This window comes from Dendrobium catenatum, unplaced genomic scaffold (genome assembly GCF_001605985.2).
Source record: "Dendrobium catenatum unplaced genomic scaffold, ASM160598v2 fragScaff_scaffold_716, whole genome shotgun sequence".
Classification (NCBI taxonomy): Eukaryota; Viridiplantae; Streptophyta; class Magnoliopsida; order Asparagales; family Orchidaceae; genus Dendrobium; species Dendrobium catenatum.
In genome coordinates, this window is record NW_021319178.1 from 11566706 (window position 1) to 11590723 (window position 24018).

General features: G+C 36.4%; 1 protein-coding gene across 1 annotated transcript in view; it reads left to right on the forward strand.

Annotated features, from left to right (window-relative positions):
• LOC110102452 (protein tesmin/TSO1-like CXC 3) overlaps nt 1-24018 on the forward strand; it is a 43729-nt gene that overhangs the window by 14396 nt on the left and 5315 nt on the right. The window contains exons 4-8 of the mRNA XM_020830795.2: nt 6689-7167; nt 7273-7347; nt 8425-8605; nt 8705-8800; nt 8880-8946. Coding sequence (XP_020686454.1) covers nt 6689-7167; nt 7273-7347; nt 8425-8605; nt 8705-8800; nt 8880-8946 — 898 coding nt within the window. The remainder of the gene's footprint in view (nt 1-6688; nt 7168-7272; nt 7348-8424; nt 8606-8704; nt 8801-8879; nt 8947-24018) is intronic.

Here is a 24018-nt window from a genome sequence, read left to right on the forward strand (position 1 = left end):
CTTTCTCTCTCTAAAATCAGATATTTTGATTTAAAAATGATTTTCTCTCTCATCAAAACGAGCTGATTTTCATATATCCTTAAGCTGATCGGCCCGGCCGATCGCCAAATCGTCCCAGGACGATCAGACCAAAATCGATCGTCCTGGACGGTTCCCAGAACTTGTTTCAGGACGATATTTTGAACAGTGCAAATCGGCCTGGCCGATCTCACTATCGTCCCGGACAATTCTGGGAGGAAAATCCAAGCCAGCCGATCGCCAAATCGTCCCAGGACGATCAGACCAAAATCGATCGTCCTGGACGGTTCCCAGAACTTGTTTTAGGACGATATTTTGAACAGTGCAAATCGGCCTGGCCGATCTCACTATCGTCCCGGACAATTCTGGGAGGAAAATCCAAAGCCAGAGAGGAACAGTAAGGGAACGAGGTGTCACACAAGTAATAGCTCATGCATACACATCTTTAATGACTTGAATATATGTATTATTAACTCATTTCTTTTCAAGAACTCTCCATGGCTCTTCTTTTGAAATTTTATCATATGGTTTCTCTAAATAAATAAATATCATATGTAGATCCTTCTTATTCTCTCTTTATTTCTCCATCAAACATCTCAATAAATGTATGGCTTCCATAATAGACCTGCCCGACATGAATCCAAATTGATTAAACATTAGTATCACGCCGCAACCTACGCTCTATAACTCGCTCCCATAGTTTTAAAATATGACACATTAACATAATTCCTCTATAATTCGCACATTCTTGTGCATCACCTTTGTTCTTAAAAATAAGAGTTAACACACTCATTCTTCATTGATCTGACATCTTTTTAGTCTTCAAAACAGTATTAAAAAGTAGTAAGCCAAGAAATTTTTTCATCTCCTAAGCATTTTCACATCTCTATTGGAATATCATCAGGTCCAACAGCTTTTCCACACTTCATTTTCTTGAAAGCCTCTCTAACTTCGGTTTTACTTATACGCCGATATAAAACAAAAATCTTTATTTTCATTTAGGGTGATAAAGTCACTAAAGTCAATCGTATTTTCATATTTTTCATTAAGCAAAATACCTCATCCACCTTTGTTAAATATCATCTTCGAAGAAAAGTATTTTTTGAACTTCATCATTAATATACTTTACTTTGAACTAGATCCTTACTGCTCCAATCTCTTTTTTTTGGCTAACTTATACATATATCTTTCTCCCTTCTTAGTATTTAATCTATTATATAAATCATTAAAAGCTAAGCTCTTTGCATCACAAATGCCTTTCTTAGATTCCTTATGAGTCTCTTTATAACTTTCCCAATTATCAGAATTTTTACTTCTAAACTAATTTTTATAACAAATCTTCTTATTTTTTTATTTTTTATTGCACATTTGGATTCCACCACCAATTATTTTTATTATTAGGAGCTTTTCCCTTTGAAACTCCAAGCACATCTTTTGCAATATTCTTAATATTACAAGACATTTTTTTCCACATAATATTGACATCCTCATGCACAGACAAAATCTTAAGATCTAAAATCTTACTCTAAAAAATACTTTTATTAATATTCTTTAAATGCCCCATCTAATTCTAGAAAATTATTTTACTTTATCTTTTATTTTTTTTTCTATTTATCTTAAAGTCCAAAACTAATAATCGATGTTGGGTACATCCGTACATAAATTTTCACTCGGAATAACTTTATAATCTTTGCAATCTAAACGATCTAATTTTCTTATAGGAAAATAATTAATCTGAGTTTTATTATATCCATTTTTATAAGTGATAAAATGCTAATCTATTTTCTTAAGTAAGGTATTAGCTATTAAGAAATCATAAGCTAAAGAAAATCTAATATAGTCTTACCACTTTCAGTTGTCGTTCCAAACCCATAGTCACTATGAATGATTTTAAAATCATCTACCTCTCTACTTACATGTCCATTTAAATATATTTCAATAAAAACTCTTTTTTCAAGAGGTATATTTTGTATTAATTCTTCTAAGTCATTCCAAAATTTTAATTTTGACTCATATCCAAACCTATTGAGGAGCATAAACATTTATAATATTAATAATCTTAGCATAAACAACAATTTTTAAAGCTATAATTCTACTCCAATTCTGTTTATTTTTATAACATTATCCTTCAAATTTTTATCTATAACCACACCTACACCATTTCTAGTACGACTTCTACATGAATACCATAATTTATATCATAAACTATTAATCTTCTTAGCTTTCTTTTCAACCCATTTAGATTCCTGAATGCACAAAATATTTATCTTCCTATGAATCATAATATTTATTAATTCCATTAATTTTCCTGTAAGAGAGTCTATATTCCAAGTTCCTATCCTAATTTTAGTTTCATGGACTAGCTTCTTTGCCTACATCCATCCTTGATGTGGGAACCCTTACCTATTTATTATTGCACTTGAGCGCCGGTGCAGCAGTCCTTGCACATTTGTCTCTATATTCAAGCCATACATCACGTCGCTTCCAGGGGATGCCCTAGCAGTAACACAATTTTTTAAAAGATTAATGTTATGATTATTCGACAAGTTTTACGTTGGCTGTCGACTACCTAACGTAACTCTCCACTTTTCTCATCCAGGACTTGGGACCTGTCAACGACAGTGTTTATGCTTATCCTCTAATGAATAAAAATTATCTATCTTGAGGCATGACAATCAAAACTATGCTTCTTCGTGATACAATGAAATAACACCAAGGAGCACTTATTTGAAACCCTAAACAACGAATAACTTATGTCAATACTTAAATATACTTATTTCGCACTCTATAATATTCTGTTATGATGATTTTTTTTAATTGAAATGCAACTATACATGTGTTTATTTGCTTTAGTGCATGATTTTTGAGGAGTTCTGAATTCAGAACCGGGTATGGGTACGCCCATGACCTTGTGGGTGGGTATGGGTGGGTACTCAACAACGGGGGATAAATCGATTTATAATGTTAATCACCGTATATCTTATATTACTGCAATCCTCACTACGTAGTGTGCAACACTTAACCACACTGCGACTACGATAAATTCTAATATGCGGCTTGAAAGTTTGCAATCAGAGCAAAGGGAAATAAGCTTCAAGGCCATCAGTTCGTGGCAGATTGAGTTTAAAAAGTATGAAAAGTGGGTGAGTATAACATCCCGAAAGTCACCATGGGTGGGCGTGGGTGGGAAAATCCCATCCGAGTAAAGCATGTGTACCCAATGGGTACCCAACCAGGACCCCATGTATGGCTTTGATTCTGATGTTGGGATGAATATCTATTGTGTTGAAAACACCGGGAGTTACAATGGCTTAAATTTTTGAATATTTGATGTGCTAAGAAGTATTTGGAATTTACAGGGGTCTATTTTTTGATATGCTAGCACTGAGAGTTAGAAGAGTATGGGAGGAATTTGTTAATTTCTATTTTGATATATTAGTGCTTGTTTATTTATATCTTATACAAAGTTTCTCTAATTTCAGTTAGATAAATTTGGGTTAAATATTGAAAAACTAGATTGGTGGGTGTGACCTGCTAAGTTGGGTTGGCTCACCTATTATGCATTCTTTTCAGGTCAGTGCAAGGCTATGAAGCTAGTTCAACAGCTGGGATTGCAGGTTCTGATAGTCCGAGTCTGTATAAGTATTTGAATGGTTTCTAATTTTGTATAGCCATGGCTATTTTCTGTTTTTTTTGTTTCTGTTTGTAGCCATGTATTGTATTGTAGAGATTTTGTTATGTATATATTTAAGATGAATGAAAAGGAAACTTGTGGATGAGCAATTTCTATTTTTTGGCAATTAATTAGTAGCTCTGCCATCTTTTAATAATTAAAAAATCTGAAAGGTTCTTCAAATTAGATGTTGGGCTTGATCTGTCATCATCTAACACGATATGACCTATCATGTCTGTGGGTTATATTGGGTTGGATTGTGACAGCTTATGGTTGTGGTGGCTCTTGGTTGAAGTAGGTGAAGCAGTGGACTCGCAACCATGGTTGTACTTGGTTATGATTGTGATGGAGAGGAAAGCTTGCAGGTGACTAGTTTTTGGAGATGGAAAAAGGGGAGGTGACTATGTGATGTCCTTGTTACCATCTCCTTAAAATGTGATTAAAAGCGGTGTGCAAGGGACTTCACATGTTAGGACAAAGTTGTTGGGAGGATTCAGTTAGTTGGGTCTAATTTCAATTTGCACGAGACATGAAGGGCAAAGGGTGTCCTGGAGTTTTAGCGATTTTGGGGGCTTTTGATTCGAGTTTCTTTTTCTTTGATTTTTTGTAGGATAACCAACTAAAGTGGGGGTGATATAGCAATCTATTGACTTGTTGAGAAGTCAAGTAGATGGCCAACAAAGGATTGGGAAGCTGCAGTGGAATGTCGAGAGGACTGGTATTTAACAGAGAGAAATTGGTTGAAACTGAGAAGATTTGGGAGGAACTCATGAGTAGAGTAGCTTTGTGGTCAAGAATAATGTTGTCAAATAGTTACAATGTTAGCTTCACCCCAACTGTCTGAAGTTGACCTCCTTGTAACATTTGGAAGCTTTAGCTTATGAACTTTTGTAATAGAGTTTACATCTTATTCTTATGAATTTTGTATTTGTGTTTGTAACTAACATTCACTGTCTATATAAAGGAATGCCATATAAGAGCAAACATGGCTAGATTGGTGCAATAGAGTTGTAGATAAGTAGGGAGAAATTTGTTTTAGGAGAATTCTAAGGGGAAGTCTCAAGGCATATGAGAGTTAGAGAGGAGATTTAAGGAAACTGTCTTATTTGTTTGTAATTGCACAGTTTTTTCTGTTAAGGAAACATTTGTTTCTTGTTTAGAAAATAATAATTCAAATCGCCCTCGTTCCTCGACTGCTCATCATTTTAATAGAATCTACCTCTGATGTATTGCCGGTTTTTTGTATAATTGACTCATGCAGAGCATCCCTCATCTATTCATGAGTGAAGCAGCCTGATATTTCAAAGGTCTTAAATGGATACCAATTATATTGACTCGTTGATTGTGAGACCTCGTTCCTTTGCTGTTGCTGTAGCTGCTGGGAAAAGTGACATTTTCCCAGGATCGTCCGGGCCGATTGGAGATCGTCCAGGCCGATCTGCAAGGTCGCAGGGTCAAGGGGCAGCGCCCCTGCGGGGGTTTCCGGGGGCAGCGCCCCCATAACAAAATTTTATTGTAAGAGTAATTTTGAAGTTCTGCTTGTTTTTAAAGTTCGTAAGTTGTTTGTTTGTATGAGAAGATACCGAGTGGTACCGAGCATGTATCTAGCGGTACTGAGCGGTATCGAGCATGTACCTAACAGTACCGAGCATGTACCGAGCATATATTGAGCAGTAACGAGCATGTACTAAGCGGTACCGAGCATGTACCTAGCAGTACCGAACATGTACCTAGCGGTACCGAGAATATATTGAGCAGTACCGAGCATATACTGAGCGGTACCGAGCATGTACCTAGCAGTACCGAGCATGTACTGAGCGGTACCGAGCATGTACCTAGTGATACCGAGCATGTACCTAGCGATACCTCATTTAGTAACCGGACACGCGTGTCCGATTTTAATTTTTTAAATTGCGACACTCCAATGCCGTGTCGGACACGTGTCCATGCCGTGTCCAAAGCGTGTCCTTGTCCGACACTGCATACCCTCTTTAAGCGGAGTGTCGGTGCATCATAGTATTTGACCTATTTCATTCATCCTGCTGATATGACATGATAAACATGAAGTACTTGATAAAATAACTAATTGCCAAATCACTCCGCTATCCGGTGCCCAAATGTATTTAGTGAAAGAATTGCAAATGTGGAATGCTTCACATTGCTCTGTTCCATATTAGAAGTGATTTATTGAGGTTTTATGTCCCACAATTTCTGCAGTATATTTTTAGCAACACATTGGGGAAGGTTTATGTGATACCATAAAATATCCTTTTCATACAAAATAGATACGGTGCAAAAATCTTAATGTTTCTATCTTCTGGTTTAACTTGTGTCGTCACTGCTTAAGTTTGATGATTTATGGCATTTAGTTTTCCACTTGATGCAAATAATAAGTAAATTGTAAATATTTCAATTTGATAGCAAATCTTTGAAGGAAAAAGAAAAAAAAAAGTTTGAAAAAGAAAATACTAAATATTTCTTCTTTTGATGCTTTTTAAGATGTTTTTTGAATAGTCACTATAGTCCGTTTAATACCTCATAACTCAGAACCTTCAACTCCATTTGATTTATAAATACATTATGAAATACCCTTATAATACTTGACATTTGAAGTTTAGAATTCATTTCGGTGTGCTTTTTCTTTTCTTTTGTTTTTCAAATCGAAGCTGCATTTATATTTAGCTGCAACTTTCATGCTGTTTTTGAGTTATAATGAGAAACAATTTTTTACTGCTAGATCGACTAGAGTGTGATAGTTATACGAACTTGTTGATAGACTTGTTCAAAAGGAAAAATATATATAATAGTCGCAACTTCTTTCAAAAGAATTACTTAAGTGCAACAATATACAGTTAAGCAGCTGCAGTACCCTTAGTCTCTTCCTATTTTTGTTGGATTTTAAGTTTGTATAATTTTTTTGATGGGTTATTGTTTCATTTTTCATTCTCTTTGAATTATGTCGGATAGAAAGTTTAAAAGCTCATCTCTTTTGTTTAGGTTGACTCTCAGCAACATCGGGGAGTGAGAAGGCGTTGCCTTGTTTTTGAGGCGGCTGGAGTTTCTAAAAAGAATATTCATAACAACTCTAATGCTCCTCCATCTATTAGTTTGCCAATCAATGCAAAACCTAATTCAGAAAATCGACAGCTAGTGTCTTCAAAGACCTCTAAAACTCCAGTCCCATATGTTTTACCTGGTATTGGGTTACATTTGAATGCTCTTGCAAGAACTTCGAAGGATAGGCCAATTTCACAGAAAACTAAGACTCCTGGGAGAGAATTTATCAGTAGGCCTTGTTCTATGCGCCCTTTTTCCCCGGCAATAGCTGGAGAAAACCAGTCATTTAAGCTCTCAGATCCTCACCAAAGTCCTGATCCTAATGGCAGTGAACTTCATGACAGTCAGGCTGTGCATTCTGATGTTTCATTGATACCTGCACTTGGGATTGAAGAATCAACTAGCCCTAAAAAGAAAAGGTATGGGTCCTATGGGATACCACCTGGCACCTTTTCCCTTCACTTTCACTTTCTTCTTTGTGAGCTAAGGGGATACTGTTGAAACTCCTGAACCTTGATAAACAGGCGTAAGACAGAAAATAGTGGTGAAAATGAAGGCTGCAGGCGATGCAACTGCAAGAAGTCCAAATGCTTGAAGCTGTAAGTTTTTTCATTTCTTTTCATTCTCTTAAATTCAGAATTACATAAAATTACTTTCTTACCGATATAATAATAAGATTAATTTCCTATTTCATGGTTCCACAATTTAGAGTAACTCCAGTGGCAGATAAGATTAGAGAGTTATCTTGGATAGTTTGATCACATAAAATATCGATCTTTTTATGATCTTGTTAGGAGAGTAGATGTATTACATATGGTGTATATTAAGAAAGGTTTAGGTATACCTAAAAATGCTTGGTTAGAAAATATTAGAATGACTTTTTTTTATTAGATTTCAATGATAATTTGATTCTTAATAGGGCACAATACAAAAAAAGGATTCATGCAACCGACCACATGTAGTGGGAAAAATGTTTGTTGTTGTTGTATGGTTCCACTTCGCGGCTTAAATATTGACTTAATAGTGCTGATATTTGCTGAGCTAACTATCAATACTTGATGATTTTTCCCACAAGCTCTTGTTGTGGTTTCTGATTAAAAAAACCTTTAAACCAAGTCTTTTAATTGTAACTCTCAGATTTCTCCACCTTCTCTTTTCATGAGGCATACTATATTCTCAATAATGCATTATCAAGAATAACTGTATCTTATTCTGCCTCTGAATCAAGTGGACAAAAAATAATCAGGCTGCAATTTTTTTAATGAATGGTTTCTAAGTTACTCGTGGCTTCAATGGGTTCAAATAAGTCGACCATTAGTTTGTTAATTTTCATTGCATGTGCGTAGCTTACAAGAACTAGTCATTTTCCTCTTTTAGAACCTTCACCTCTTTACACTTCTAGAAGCTCTTCTATGTGAATATCATCCGTTTTAGATTTACCTATTTTAGAACCTTTTCACATTTGCCTCCTACAAGCTCTGCTATGTGAATATCGTCAATTTATGCCTGTTGATTTGGTTTCCTTTGTGGATTCAGTTCAAGTTTTGTATGATTTCTTTTCTTTGGCGGAATTTTGATCTTTGCTTCACAGCTAAGTTTTATTGTTTATTAGCTGAAGGTAATTATTTTTTTAATGAGACTATTTACTTCATATCTCATTTATATATCTTGAGCAGATACTGTGAGTGCTTTGCTGCTGGAGTATATTGTGTTGAGCCATGTTCATGTCAAGGATGCTTAAATAAACCCGTCCATGAAGAGACTGTTCTTACTACCCGCAAGCAGATTGAATCTCGTAATCCTCTTGCATTTGCCCCTAAAGTTATTAGAACATCTGAGCATGATCAGGAAATGGGGGTACGAATAAAAAATTTCAAGCTTATTTTTTTAATTTCCTCCTTTCTTAAATGTTTGCTAGGTTTGTAATTCTATAAGCTTCTTTATGATGCCCAATAGGAAGAAAGCAACAAGACACCAGCTTCTGCAAGGCATAAAAGAGGGTGTAATTGCAAGAAGTCAAATTGCCTGAAGAAATACTGTGAATGCTATCAGGTTTTGCATCTACTTTTAACTATCACAGAACTATTAATGCTATCTATTGTTTGATTTGTATGTATGTTTTCCATCGAAGGGTGGAGTCGGATGCTCTTTTAGCTGTCGATGTGAAGGCTGCAAAAATGCATTTGGAAGGAAAGACGGTAAGCTTCATGCCTGTCACTTCTTATGCTATCTCAGATATGATTACCTTCTCAATATCTTCTGGTAATGCTCTTAAACTGACATTATTTTTATGCTATATACTTTGAGATAGTCAAACACAGTACTTTTATGCTAGATGCCTGTGGTACGCTCAAATTGCACGTGGCTATTAGTTTGTATAATTTAATAATTTTTTTAGAAGATACAGCTTATATCATAATGAAAGTGTAACGCCAAGAAATTTAGGTAATAATCAGTTTAAATACTTCTTTTTAATTTTTGTTAAGATAACATTAGTATTAGTAATTAATAATATTGAAAAGGTGTGATATAGGACTAAATGCGTATGTTGATGTTTTGCTTTTGAAACGATATGCCTTTTGAAAGAGCAAGAACAATTAGTCAACTTCCTTGATTTAAACAGTGATTGAAAACAATAAAACAATGATTTAGATCAAACAATATATTACACAACAAAGATTTAGAACATAAAAATAGCCAATCAAATCAGCTTTTGCTTAATGTGAGGCTTTCGATAGAAATCTTTAAATTAACATTCAGAAATGTCACTATGTAAAATCTCTCACTCAACTCATTGATGATTGGTGGAAACGGAGAAAACTTACATAATCTTTATGATGCACAATTGAGGGAAAACTTAAAAGAGATAAGACTTGGACGAGAGTTCAGCTTTGTCAGGATTTGAAATAAAGTCGCCACTGAAGGGGAGGGTGTTGTTGGTCGATAGCGATGGGGAGGGAGAAGAGGATTCTCTCCACGTAGTCTTCAACGGATTGGTCGTTCTCAAGATCAATGTCGAAGAACAGTGATCAGAGGATGTCAATCAGCCCTTGATCGTCAAAAACAAAGTCGTGATCGTGTTCTGGATCAACCATGCATGAGGGGACAACAACTTACACGGTGCTGGAACTTCTGGACAGCTAACGGGGGCCTTGCAGATAGCAGGACATCAGGGAACTTGCTGAAATTTCTGGACAACAAATTGTAACCTTCCGAACAACAGGATAGGAAGAGGAATTTTTGAAATTGTTGGACATCAATTTGATATACTCTCGGATAGCAATTCGGTGATTAAGGGAGGCGGGACAACAGGATTATGTTGCTGAAATTTATGGACAACAACTTTCAGGTTTAGCAGGATTAATTTGGGAGGAAAAAATTAGAGAAATAAAGGTAAGATTTGGAGGGGAAGGAGGAGGGGATTTAATTTTAGATTTTGAATTTGAATTTGGGAGGGAAGTAAATTCAATATTTTCGAAATTAATTTCAGCTAGCAGGGTGGAGGTGATTGGGAAATTGAAGGCTTAATTGGGGAGCTTTAATGGCCTATTAATTAGATGAGAGAGGAGGGGGCGGCCAAGAGGGAAAGGGGAGGGGCCCACATGCATTAAATAAGAATGGAGGGGATTTAATTAAAATTCTCATCTAAGCCAACTTAAATTAAAAAAGAGAATTTAATATAAATTATCTTTTTAATTTAAATTCAAATTTAAAGGGCCTTGATTGGAGGGACTTTCTTAATATAACTCATCCTATTTTACAACAACAACAATAACATCAAGCCTTTATCCCACTACGTGGGGTCGGCTACATGAATCCTTTTTCTCCATTGTGTCCTATTAAAAGTCAAATTCTCGTTTAAATCTAGGTGGGTAATACACTGCCATCACCTAGGGACTTTGAACTCTCACAAGAGCTCTCAACTCGCCAAAACACAAGTGCAGGAAAATATTTTCATAATCTTCATTACCCTCTCCAAAGAAGAGGAGGGATTATAAATAGCCAAATTATAATGATAGGATAAAAGACAAAAGTGCCCCTAAGGGCCACAAACAACTACTCTCTCAAGTGAGGGTAAAAATAGAAAAATTGCGATAATAAATAAAATATGCATATAATAATAAACTGAATACAAATGTTAGCTAAAAAATAAAGTGGCGTGATCGTGGCTGTAGATCGTTGACCCTTTTTCTGGTAGACTCTCCATGCTCGGATTGTCTCATCATTCTCCCGGGGTGGAAAAGAGCTCGACTCCATCAAATATGCATCCCTAGTGCTCTCATAAATCTCTAGTGCATCTGGATCAATCCGTTGTAGCTCCTCGTGCTCTAGTCAAGTGTCCTCTGACTCTGACTTACCTCTCCACCTTATCAAATATCTTATTCGTCCACCCTCTTTTGTGGAAATGATTTCTTCACTCAGAATCATATCAACTATCTTCGTGATAGGTATTTTGTAAATATTTGGGAGTGGAAGGTTTGTGTTCTCACAGGGTGGGGTCACACAAGACTCAGTTTGTAGTGGATTAGGTGGGTTAAACTTTGGAACTTCATAGACTACTAAATCTTTAATGTTAAAAGAGGAAAATAATATCGAAGTCTGTAGGCAGACCCACCACATAGGCATTATCATTGATTTTCTTGATTATTTTGAATGGTTTCTCACTTTTGGCATGTAATTTCTTAACGATACCTTTCGAAAACCATTATGAACGAATCCGGACCATCACTGAATCACTAACTTCGAATGTTTTGAATCTACGTTTAAGATCAACATGAAGCTTATAATTTTCACTTCTCTGTTCAATTCGGCGTATAATTTCTTTATGTAATTCATACAAATGTGATGGAAATAAAGATGCAAACTCAGAAATTCTATACTTAGGACACATGGGTATGAGATCTAAATACTGTCTAGGCTTGTACCCATATACAACTTCAACAGGACCCAGACCAGTGGAGCGGTTTACAGAATTGTTATAAGCAAATTCAGCCGTGGGGAGTTTGGAATCCCAATCTTTAATGTGCTCACCCACTAAGGATCTAAACAAGTTATCTAAACTCCTATTGACCACTTCAGTTTTGCCATCAGTTTGGATGAAAGGCTGTGGAGAATTATAGTTTGATGCCCATTTTCATCCAGAGAATTTTCTAGAAGTAACTAGTGAACTTGACATCTCTATCAGATATAATGGTCTTGGGTAAACCGTGTAATCTGACGACCTTGGAGAAGATGGTAGGAAATGTGCCTTCTTGGAGAACAGGGTAGGAAATGTGCCATCTTGGAGTAGCGGTCAGCTACGACACATATGACATCATTCATACGAAACATCTTGGGTAAACCTAGGACGAAGTCCATGCTGACATCTTGTCATGGACAACTGAGAACTGGTAAAGGGGTGTAATGACCTGTGTTTTATTTTCGTTGTTTGGTCAAATGATAAGTGTGACACTTACAGGTGTTTGAACGCCCATAAATGTGAACATCATTATGAAAGAGCTAAGGACGCACTAGGATGATTTGTCCAACATCCATCACCAGAACATCACACCACACATTCTCCTTATAGTCAGCGAATGAGATGGGTATGAGACTTCGTTCTTTCACCTCTAAGGCAGTGGCGTTGACTCAAGCTACCTTGTTGGGTTTAGGGTGAGGAACGACATATATACTAAGTTTAGACATCATGTCGGAGGAGATATCATTGATGCAATTGACATTATCCACTATGACTTTACAGTTTTTATCTTTAATTTTGGTGTAGGTGTGAAAGAGTGAAGTCTTACGCCAATCATCAATGGCAATAAGTTGTGTGACATTGCATATCTCACCTCGCATATGAGAGAAGTGTCTACTTTTTGTATACTGTGGATGACAGCATTGTAATCATCCTCCTCAAAAATTCACCATTATCTTTAACTTGGTGAATTTGGTCAGCCTCGGGTTCAAGCTCATCTTTAGTGATCTCCTCAATAATGGTGATTTTATAAGGGCTAGAACACTGGGAAGAGATTCACCCATACCCCTGGCATCAAAAACACTTGGTCCCTGGGTGTGATGTAGGAGTATTAGGGGTTGGAGGCTTGCCCCTAAAGTCAGGACGGGGTGTAGAAGGACCAAAAGATGGTTGGTTAGTGTTACTTGGAGTCGACTGGGAAATGGAGTGATGAGTGGCCGATCCACTGCAAGGTTTGTAGAAGGGTCTAGAATCTTGGTGTCGACTAGGGTGTTGGGGACGGGTCTTCTCTTGGTCTAAGACTAAGCTGTACGTATTTTCAAGAGTAGTGACACTACTGGTAAACAGTTTGTTGCGCAGGTCCTCGCGCAACCCGATACGAAACATGGACATAATTTGCACGGGTGTAGTAGAGGTCTCACCCTTGCAGCGAATTAGGTAATCGTCAAAGGTTACAATATATTACTTTACCGGTTTATTGCCTTGGGTCAACCTATTCCACATATCTAGGAGTTTAGGGAAATACGAGGGAGGCAAATACTTTTGTTTTAGCTCACGTTTCATTGAAGGCCAATTAGTGATGGGATACTTGTTGCAGGATTCCTTAAGACTTTCTAGGTTGGCCCAATATTGACTAGCCCTACCCGTGAGTTTCATTTCAGCAAATCTAACATTTCTAGCCTCAGATATGTTTAAAGAAAGTAACAACTATCCATACCCTTGATCCAGTCCAGAAAGAGCTGGGGATCGAGAGTATCGTCAAAGGTTGGGGCATCGAGCTTAATTTTTTTCAACAGGGGTGTATCAGGATCGTTATTAAGGTCATGATCATACTGGGGAGCTTGATAAGGGGCATGGGGGGTGTCCCTCATTCAGTAAGATGTCTTCCCCATACATGGAAGGAGGCTTAGAAGGTGTGTAAGGTGTATGGTGATTCCTAACTCGATCTAGTGTGTCAAATCATTACGTTGTTTGGCGACAGAGCTTGGGTAGGTCAGCTTGATTTTTTCTAAGTTGTTGACTGATCGTGTTCATTTGACCTACCAACAGATCTAAAGTCTCGTGAATTTGTTTTGGGTCCATCCTATGTCTAAGAGTGATTCAGAACTATACAGATGTGAAAGAAAAATAATATGATAATATGCAAGTAAATTTTAATGCGCGCAGGATGTGATTTAGATGCTAATCATGTACAAAAAATTTTCTAATAGGCACCTAAATGCAAACATGCTCTGATACCAGATGATGTAGGACTAAATGCGTATGTTGATGTTTTGCTTTTGAAATTATATGCCTTTAGAAAGAGCAAGAGCAATTAGTCAACTTCTTTGATTTAAACGGTGATTGAAAATAATAAAATAATGATTTAGATCAAGCAATAAATTACACAACAAAGATTTAGAATATAAAAATAGCCAATCAAATCCAATTTTGCTTAATGTGAGGCTTTTGATAGAAATCTCTAAATTAACATTCAAAATAGTCACTATATAAAATTTGTCACTCAACTCATTGATGATTGGTGGAAATGGAGAAAACTTACATAATCTTTATGATGTCACAATTGAAGGAAAACTTAAAAGAGATAAGACTTGGACGAGAGTTCACGTTTGTCAGGAATTGGAATAAAGTCGCCACTGAACTGGAGGGTGTTGTTGGTCGATACCGGTGGGGAGGGAGAAGAGGATTCTCTCCAAGTAGTCTTCAACAGATTGGTTGTTCTCAAGATCAATGTTGAGGAACGGCGATCAGAGAATGTCAATCAGCCCTTGATCGTCGAAACAAAGTCGTGATTGTGTTTTGGATCAACCATACATCAGGAGACAACAACTTACAAGGTGCTGGAACTTCTTGACAACAAACGAGGGACTTGCGGATAGCAGGACAGCAGGGGGAACTTGCTGAAATTTATGGAAAACAAACTGTAACCTTCTGGACAACAGGACAATCAAGAAGAATTTTTGAAATTGTTGGACAGCAATTTGATCTACTCTTGGACAACAAATTCGGTGATTAAGGGAGGCGGGACAACAGGATAATGTTGTTGAAATTTCTGAACAGCAACTTCAGGTTTAGCGGGATTAATTTGGGAGGAAAAAAATAGAGAAATAAAGGTAAGATTTGGAGGGGAAGGAGGGGATTTAATTTTAGATTTTGAATTTGAATTGGGAGGGAAGTAAGTTCAATATTTTCGAAATTAATTTTAGCCAACAGGGTGGAGGTGATTGGGAAATTGAAGACTTAATTAGGGAGCTTTAATGGCCTACTAATTAGATGAGAGAGAGAGAGAGGAGTGGGGGCCAAGAGGGAAAGGGGAGGGGCCCACATGCATTAAAGAATATTGGAGGGGATTTAATTAAATTTTCCATCTAAGCTAACTTAAATTAAAAAAGAGAATTTAATATAAATTATCTTTTCAATTTAAATTCAAATTTAAAGGGCCTTGATTGGAGGGACTTTATTAATATAACTCATCCTATTTTAGGAAAGAAAATTTAAATTCCGATAGATTGGAATCTAAATTTAAAAACATTATTAATTTAAAATGCGTTATTAATAGAAGACATCAATTTAGAGATTTGAAATTTGGAGGCATGGGAGGGGGTATTGTGGCCGACGGCTTGGAGGGGGTAGCGTTTGGGGTCGGCGGTTGGGAAGGGAAGAGGAGGTTTTAGCCTAGGGCTTAGGTGGAGTTCGGCCAAGGGAGAGAGGGAAGGAGGTGGAGGGAGGGGTCGGCCGAGAGTTTGGTGGTTTGGGGGTTCGACCAAGAGAGGGAGATGGGAGGTGGTGGCCGACGGTTTAGGGAGAAGAGAGGGGAGGACGTCGGTGGAAGAGGTGGACCATGAGCCCGAACGCTTCCTATGGCTGGTAGGTAATACGCTGCCCTCACCTAGGGACTTTGAACTCTCACAAGAGCTCTCAACTCACAAAAACACAAGTGCAGGAAAATATTTTCATAATCATCATTACCCTCTCCAAAGAAGAGGAGGGGTTATAAATAACCAAATTACAATGGTAAGATAAAAGACAAAAGTTCCTGTAAGGGTCACAAACAACTACTCTCTCAAGTGAGGGTAAAAATAGAAAAATTCCTATAATAAATAAAATATGCATATAATAATAAACCGAATACAAATGATAGCTCAAAAATAAAGTGGTGCGATCATGGCCGTAGATCGTCAGCCCCTTCTCTGGTAGACTCTCCATGGTTAGATGTCCTCATCATTCTCTCCCGGGGTGGAAAAGAGCTTGACTCTGTCAAGTACGCATCCCGAGTGCTCTCATAAATCTCTAGTGCTATTGGATCAATCCATTGTAGCTCCTCGCGCTCTAGCCAAGTGTCCTTTGACTCTGTCTTACCTCTCCACCTTATCAAATACCTTCTTTGTCCGCCCTCTTTTGTGGAAATAATTTCATCATTAAAAATCATGTCAATTGTCTCCATGATAGGTATTTTTGAAATATTTAGGGGTGGAGGAAGGTTTGGGCTCTTACAGGGTGGGGTCACACAAGGCTCAATTTGTAGTGAATTATGTGGGTTAAACTCTGGATCTGTATAGGCTATTAAATCTTCAATGTTAACAGAGGGAATTAATATCGAAGTCTGTAGGTAGACCCACCACATAAGCATTATCAGTGATTTTCTTGATTATTTTGAATGGTTCCGCACTTTTGACATGTAATTTCTTTACGGTCTATTTCGGAAACCGTTTTGGACGAATCCAGACCATCATTGAATCACCAACTTCGAATGTTTTGAATCTACGTTTAAGATCAGCGTGAAGATTATAATTGACATTGCTATGTTCAATTCGGTGTATAATTTCATTATGTAATTCATGTAGATGCAATGCAAATGAAGATGCATACTCAGAAATTCTATACTTGGACACATGGGTATGCGATCTAAAGGCTTTCTAGGCTTGTACCCATATACATATACAACTTCAACAGGACTTAGATCAGTGGAGCGGTTTACAGAATTGTTTTAAGCAAATTCAACCGTGGGGAGTTTGAAATCCCAATCTTTAATGTGTTCACCCAATAAGGATCTCAACAAATTATCTAAACTCTTATTGACCACTTTAGTTTGATCATTAGTCTGAGGATGAAAGGCTGTGGAGAATTGTAGTTTGGTGCTCATTTTCATCTAGATAGTTTTCTAGAAGTAATTAATGAGCTTGACATCCCTATCAGATACAATGATCTTGGATAAATCATGTAATCTGACAACCTCATTAAAGTACGATTTGGCAATATGGGAGGCATCAGAAGTTTTAGAACATGGTAGAAAATGTGCTATCTTCGAGAAAAAGTCAACTATGACACATATGCCATCATTCCTATAAAACGTCTTGGGTAAACCTAGGATGAATTCTATGCTGACATATTGCCATGGACAGCTGGGAATTTGTAAAGGGGTGTAAAGACATGTGTTCTGTTTTGGTTGTTTGGCCAGTTGACAAGTGTGACACATACTGACCATTTTACCCACATCTTTCTTGAGGCTGGGCTAAAAGAAACGGTACTCTACAGCCTCAATAGTTTTATCACGACCAAAGTGTTCAGCGAGGCCTTCGGCTAATTATGTTTTAAAAATGTTTTTAGTGATAATTTCAATGTTTTGATTTATTCCTTTTATTGTATTTTAACTGTTAATTAATTTACATAATTTATTGAGCCTCATAGCTCACAAGTATTTTCTTACTAACTATTATTACTGGAAAGGGAAATTAGAAGATTGTTGCAGATTAATTTATGCAAGTTATTTCTTCTTTTATGTTAAGGTTATATTTATTAGTGAGTCCAATTGTGAGGTATGAAAACATTTCAGAAGTGGATTTTATCAGGATTTCCTTAGTGGCTCTATAAGAATGTCTTTATGGAAATTTTAAATTATTAACTGCTTCCCTTTATGTATCCAATGAAATATTTTTTGAATATTTTATATGAATCTTCGAATAAATGAATTATATCAGATGTTAAATCAAGGAAAGGTTATGTGATACATGTTATACTCTACAATACTGTTAAATGGGATTATGGGGTATTATAAAAGTGGTATTAGAGCATATGTTTAAGGTTCTGAGGATTTAATTACGGAAGCATAAGTGAATTGTCTAAATTGAATTTGATGAATTTATTACAGAGCCTAGGAGAGTGTAGTGTTAGTAATACGTCTAAGTTCATTTGATTTATATGTAAACTTATTTAATTTCAGTCTAGCTTATATATAATTTATATCTAAATAGGAGGACATGATTACAAAAATGCATAATTATTGATGTAATGCATTGCAGATATAATGGCTAAAAGAATTCGTGAAAGGGATGAGGGTCAGTCATCTGAAGATCTTTAAAATGAAATGCCAGTGGAAGGCAATATACCCAGATTAGACAGTGCACAGTAATGACTGATTCTACCAATATAATGTCAGGGAATATGATGATGCAGATGATAGAAAAGATGAAGTCTATGATGGGATCTGCAACACCTGCTGTTTCATCTATTGCAACACCTGTCACTCTTACCACTCATGGAAGTAGTGTAAATGTTGAGGCAGGTGACCTTGTGAGAGCAGAAGTGGATAAACATTTAAAGTTATTTCAGAGTTTAAAACCTCCATTGTTTAAGGGAGGAGTGAATGCCAGAACTGCTAAAGACTGGATCATCAAGATATAGAAAGTTTTAAATGGAATGAGATGTCGTGAAAATAGACGTGCATCCCTGGCCTTCTTTATGCTAGAAGGTGAAGCAGAAAGGTGGTGGAGAGGACAACAACTGGAGAAGTTCAGAGGTAGATCAGAGGAACAAATTATGTGGGAAGAATTTGAGTAAATCTTTAGAGAGTGTTATGTTCTACCATCAGCAAGGCAGGTAATGCAGGAAAGTTTTGTAAACCTTAAGCAGGGACCAAAGACTTAATTGAAGCTAATGAACAAAAATTGATATTATTAAAATTCACCATAAATAGTAAGTGTTAGTGAATTTTGTAGTACAAACATTAAGTTGTATTTGGTTGTTCTCCAAGCTTGCTTAAGGCTTACCCATTACTTATCAGCATATCTAATGCCTCGATCTAACCCGAAAGCTCAAGTTAATGAGGCGGGAACTGACGGTCGGACGCTTATTACTATTTTTTCAATAACAGTAATTACTTAATAGAATAATACCCAAAACATCAATGAAGAGCCACTACAATAATTTTCCGGTCTGAAAGAATTAATTCTTACCTAAAATAGAACAAAGAAATTTTGAAGTAACCGACATATCTTCTAGTCGGCCCCACACCACGAATTGAAGCAACTGTTCGCTAAATAACCATATGTTCATCACTTATAACGACCAACAAGAGGAATAAAACAAAAGAGAAAGGATCACGTGGCTTCTTTGTTACTGTCCATCTTCATTGCTTTGCAGGAGATGGACAGATAACATGCCTCGCTTCTTCGGCTCCTTGTCACTATTCGACTTCGCTTTTTCGGCTCCCCCATTGTTGTTCGTCTTCATTGCTTCGCAGGAGTGCAGAGATTGCACACATCGCTCCTCTGACTCCTTCGTTGCTGTTCATCTTCGTTGATTCGCAAGAAGTGCAGAGATTGCATCGTCACTTCTTTGGCTCCCTCGTTGTTGTTTGTCTTCGTTACTTTGTAGGAGGTGCATAGATTGCACCATCACTTCTTCGGCTCCTTGTTGTACTTCGGTTCACAGGAGGCACAGAGATTGCACGAGTCGCTTCTCCATTCCATAGTGCATGCCCTAGCCGACCCGATCAGGCTCCCTCTCTCCCTTTATTATATTGTATATTATATATTATAATATGATAATATAAAGTTATATATTATATCATAATATATTATATATGTTATATTAAAAATAATATAATATTAAGTATATTATAAAAAAAGAAAAAAAAGAGAAGAAAGAATGGATGATGGGATTTTTAAAAAGGTGTCGAAGACCTCGCGCCGTCTACTTTAAATCCAGCTGAGATGATTTAAAATTTGAAGACCCGTGCCATTGATCTTAGATCTGGGCGGATGGTTTTAAGTTTGAAGATCCCAAGCCATCATATTTGTATCTTAGATCTTGTCGGGATGGTTCCAATTTGAAGATCCTACGCCGTTGACCTTAGGTCCGGGTGGGAAGAAATTTCGCTAAATGCCGTCCCGATTTCTCCCTCGGTGGAGTGCGATGCCGGGAGGTTGCCTAAAATTCATGGAAAATTACAGGACCTTTTTGGAGCAATTATAGAGCAGTTAAATTTGGATTTAATTAATCAATTAATTAATTGAAAAAAATTAATTTATTAAAATTAATTAATCAAAACTAATTGAAATTAATTGATAGTTAATTATATAAAATTCAGGAGCTATTTAAAATACAAGAGCATTTCAAATTTGAGAGCATTTGGAATTTGAAAGTTTCAAAGTACGAGAGCATTTTAAATGAAATTTTTAAAATACGAGAGCTTTAAATTTTGAGAGTTTTAAAGTATGAGAGTTTTTACGAATTGAAATTAATACAATTAACTAGAAAATTTGATTTTTACTTAATAGACTAATTAGTTTAAGCGTGAAAGAAAATGCAAGAAAAAAGAAATATTATTTTCCACTTATTGACATATATAACTCTCAAATTCTCTAAAATCCTGTACAAAACTCTCTAAACACATGTACACACTGCTCTCCAAACAAATAACTCTACCAACTCAAATAAGTATAGAACAACATTCTGCCAGCATTCCAAGGTCTTTCTTATACGAGCTCCTGCAACTATCTGCGAGCTCCCTAAACTACTGTAAGTACCACGTACCTGTAAACAAGCAACTAAAAGTCAGCACAATTATAAATGGAGTTAAATGCTGAAAAAAATAAATCTAGCTACTACTGGTAAAGCAAAGTACTATAAAAGCTAGTAAAGCAGCAATGCTGAAAGCAGGTAGAAACAAACAAACGACAGTGCTAAAATATAGTGACTACTACTGGAGTATGAAAAATCTATCAGCATAAAATAAAAATAACAACACACTACTAAAAGCTAAACAAAATGCTCACAAGAAAGTTTTAAACTCAAACCAACTCACAAACCTTTCAAATTCTCTAAGTAACAAATCCTAAACAACTGACATCTTCTCAACAAACACACAATCAAACTCAAAATCTTTGAGCAGCTTTATTTATAAGAACTTGATTGTAAGACCCACTACCCAACAACTTTCAAAGGAAAGCAATAAGCCCGACCTTAGGGGAAAGTTTTAGATGAAATTGACCTAACTCTTAACCCTCAATTATAACTCCGACCACTTCAAATAGAAGTCGTAAGTCCGACTTCTAAGAAAAATATTTAGGTGATAACATAACCCTAGACCAGACAGCCTAGTCTATAGGGCTTGGTTGTAATACCCAAAACTATGGCCACTTATCTTACCGGGCTAGGTCATAAGACCCATTATTAGACAACTTCTAAGGAAGCACTAAGACCTATCCAATTGAAATATTCGGGCTACCCTTAGTAGAGGCCGTAAGTCCCACTAACTGGGCTACTTTCTAATGAAAGCCATAAGTCCCTTCCTCGAATCTAATCACACGGATATCCCTTGTAAAAAAATCAAGGCAAAAGCCTCAAGAAAATTTCATCTTTAAATAATGCTTTAAAATACAGTAATTATGGTACTAATCTCATGTTAAAAGCATGTAGAATTTCTATCGAAAGATTTTATACAAAATATACAAATTCATGGGCATCTTAGTCTAAAGAATTAAGTTATAAGATCCATTTTCAGGCAACTTTCTAAGGGAAATAATAAGACCTAGCCCAAATTCAAACAAAAATTCTTGGGCAGCCTTGCTGTAGAGTTAGGTTGTAAGACCCATCTTTGGGCAACTCATAAATAGAGCAGTAAGCCCCATTACAAATCAAATATCTGATTTACTTTCTACGAAAACCATATATCTCAACCTAAATCTAAGTATCTGGGCTACTTTCTAAAGGAGCCATAAGACCCGCTCCAATCCAAAATCCTGGGTTACTTCTAAACGAAGTCATAAATCCCAAACTAAATTAATTTCTGGATATTCTAATAGATGTAAACCCCAAAACACGCAATAAAATTAAAATTCACATCTAACCACTTCAGTCTACTTGGGATCCCTTAGAGGAGGTTACCCATGGAAGCTAATTAGATTCTCTTGATATTACAGTCAATAATTGTTAGTGTTGGTATGCTGAAATCTATGTTATAGCCGGGACGACGGAATCATGAGATTTTGATCGGGTTTACATCCATTTTTTTACACAATTGAGACTAAATTACCTAAAAATTATTTCATCATTAATTGAGAGTTCTTTCTTACGTGTTAAGAGGGGTAATTAACTATGAGTGCTTGCGCTCATGGGAAGTAAGGACCCAGATCTTTAAACGCTGACACTACCCTCAGAGGAAATCTGGTTAACCACAATCTGACTTAAGGGAAATGGAATCCTACGGCTGCAAAGTGGGATTCATGCATTCATATCATTTTTCTTGAGCCAATAGCATGTATGTCGTGTCCCCAGCCAATACCTGTTGGAGAAATTTTGTGATCCTCAACGGATTAAGATATTTTGTGATCGAGTACGACATAGAAAGTAATATATTATTCCGAAGGTTAAAAAATGTTATTTTGTTATGGACTCAATAACAAAACTCATAATTTTAGTTTTAACAAAGATTTCCCCTATTTAATATTTGATTGAATATGATTTATTTTTTTCTAGGGTATATATACCCATTGGGGTTTGCCATTTATCACTTGAGAATATTTTTTATTAAACTAGTGATTTACTTTTTTAGTCATAAAATCATTGGCTAATATTTTCATTTTAAAATTTATGAAATTCTTTTTCAAAGATTTGGGGTCTTTGGAAATTCTCACAGAGGTGAATTCAACTTTAATCAAAATTTTGAATGAGAGCCAAGGGAAGAAAATGAGAACGTATGAGCACTTGATTATGAGAAAATTTAGAGGTACTCAAACTATCATTTGTTGGACTTACATTTTAGAATCTGGTTTTTTGTTTAAGTTAATCATTTTAATTTAGAATTTGGGAGCTTATATTCTAATAACATATGTTGAAAGAAATGCCCGGAAGGTGAGGGCTTATGAAGTGACTGAAATCTACAATCTTGAATCCTAGAACTAAGGTAAGGACTGCTAAGGGGTTGTGCTTCGAACCTAAGTCTAACGGAGTGCAAGAGACTTACAAACTATACCTCACATGAGACATAATCAGCTGGACCTCTAGATTTATTGCCTTGCCCAGAAATGGTTACTAGCTAAGCCCAACTAATCGCTTTTAAAATCATGCAGTCTGGTCTCAATGCATATGAAGAGTAGGGAAGATTGTTTTTTACTTAGAGGATTAGACTTACAGCTTAGCTTTGAGGCCAAGATGCCTGACTTGTGGGTATGTAAAATGCTGACTCGCTAAAATGTTGATTTTTGTTATTTGGTTCTTAAGTGAAAGCTTTTTATATAAAACACATTGGTCATGCATGATCATTTTAATTTTTAGAAAACTTGACTCCTTGGAAGGGTGAACTCCGAAAATTCGCGCCTTGGCCTCTCCGTGATCCATTTCTTTTTGTTTGTGTCGGGTCGAGGAAAGTTTTAACGAGTTTTAGGTTTCACGGTAAGATACTATACATGGATTTCACCCTCATTTTATGAGGACTTTATTAGCTGAGTTTAAGTTTCCTATAGGTGAAAGCCCCTATAATTAATTACCTCTCCCAGTAACGAGAGTGAACTTTCAATTAAGGCTAGTCGTCGAACATATATGTAGTATCCATAGTAGCAGTATCATTTGATATTGAAAATTGAAATTTTATAACCACACACCTAAATCGGATGATGGCGGGAATGATGATGAACCCGATTAATATCCTATAGTTTCATCGTCCTGGAATCATGATCCCTAGTCTACTTAGATAGAGCAGGTAGTCGACCTAACCTAACCGAAGGATCCTTGTCGATAGCTATGGGTTGCTTTGTCCAATGGTACCTTATAGACTTGGGGTGAATGTTTGCCAAATGGGACAAATTTGAGTTCACCTTAGCTAACAAAGAGCTTTGTGTCTTATCAATTTTATCCTATTGATTCATTACTCAAGGATTTAAAGCCGTTGGGGAACATATGGGCTCTGACCATGACTATAATTTAGTGGTACTATCTGACGGCAAAACCACCATTCAAAGGGTCTCAATCATAATCATTTACCAGTGGTGTCATTTGGCAGTGAAATCACCGGTTAAAGAACATATGCCACATC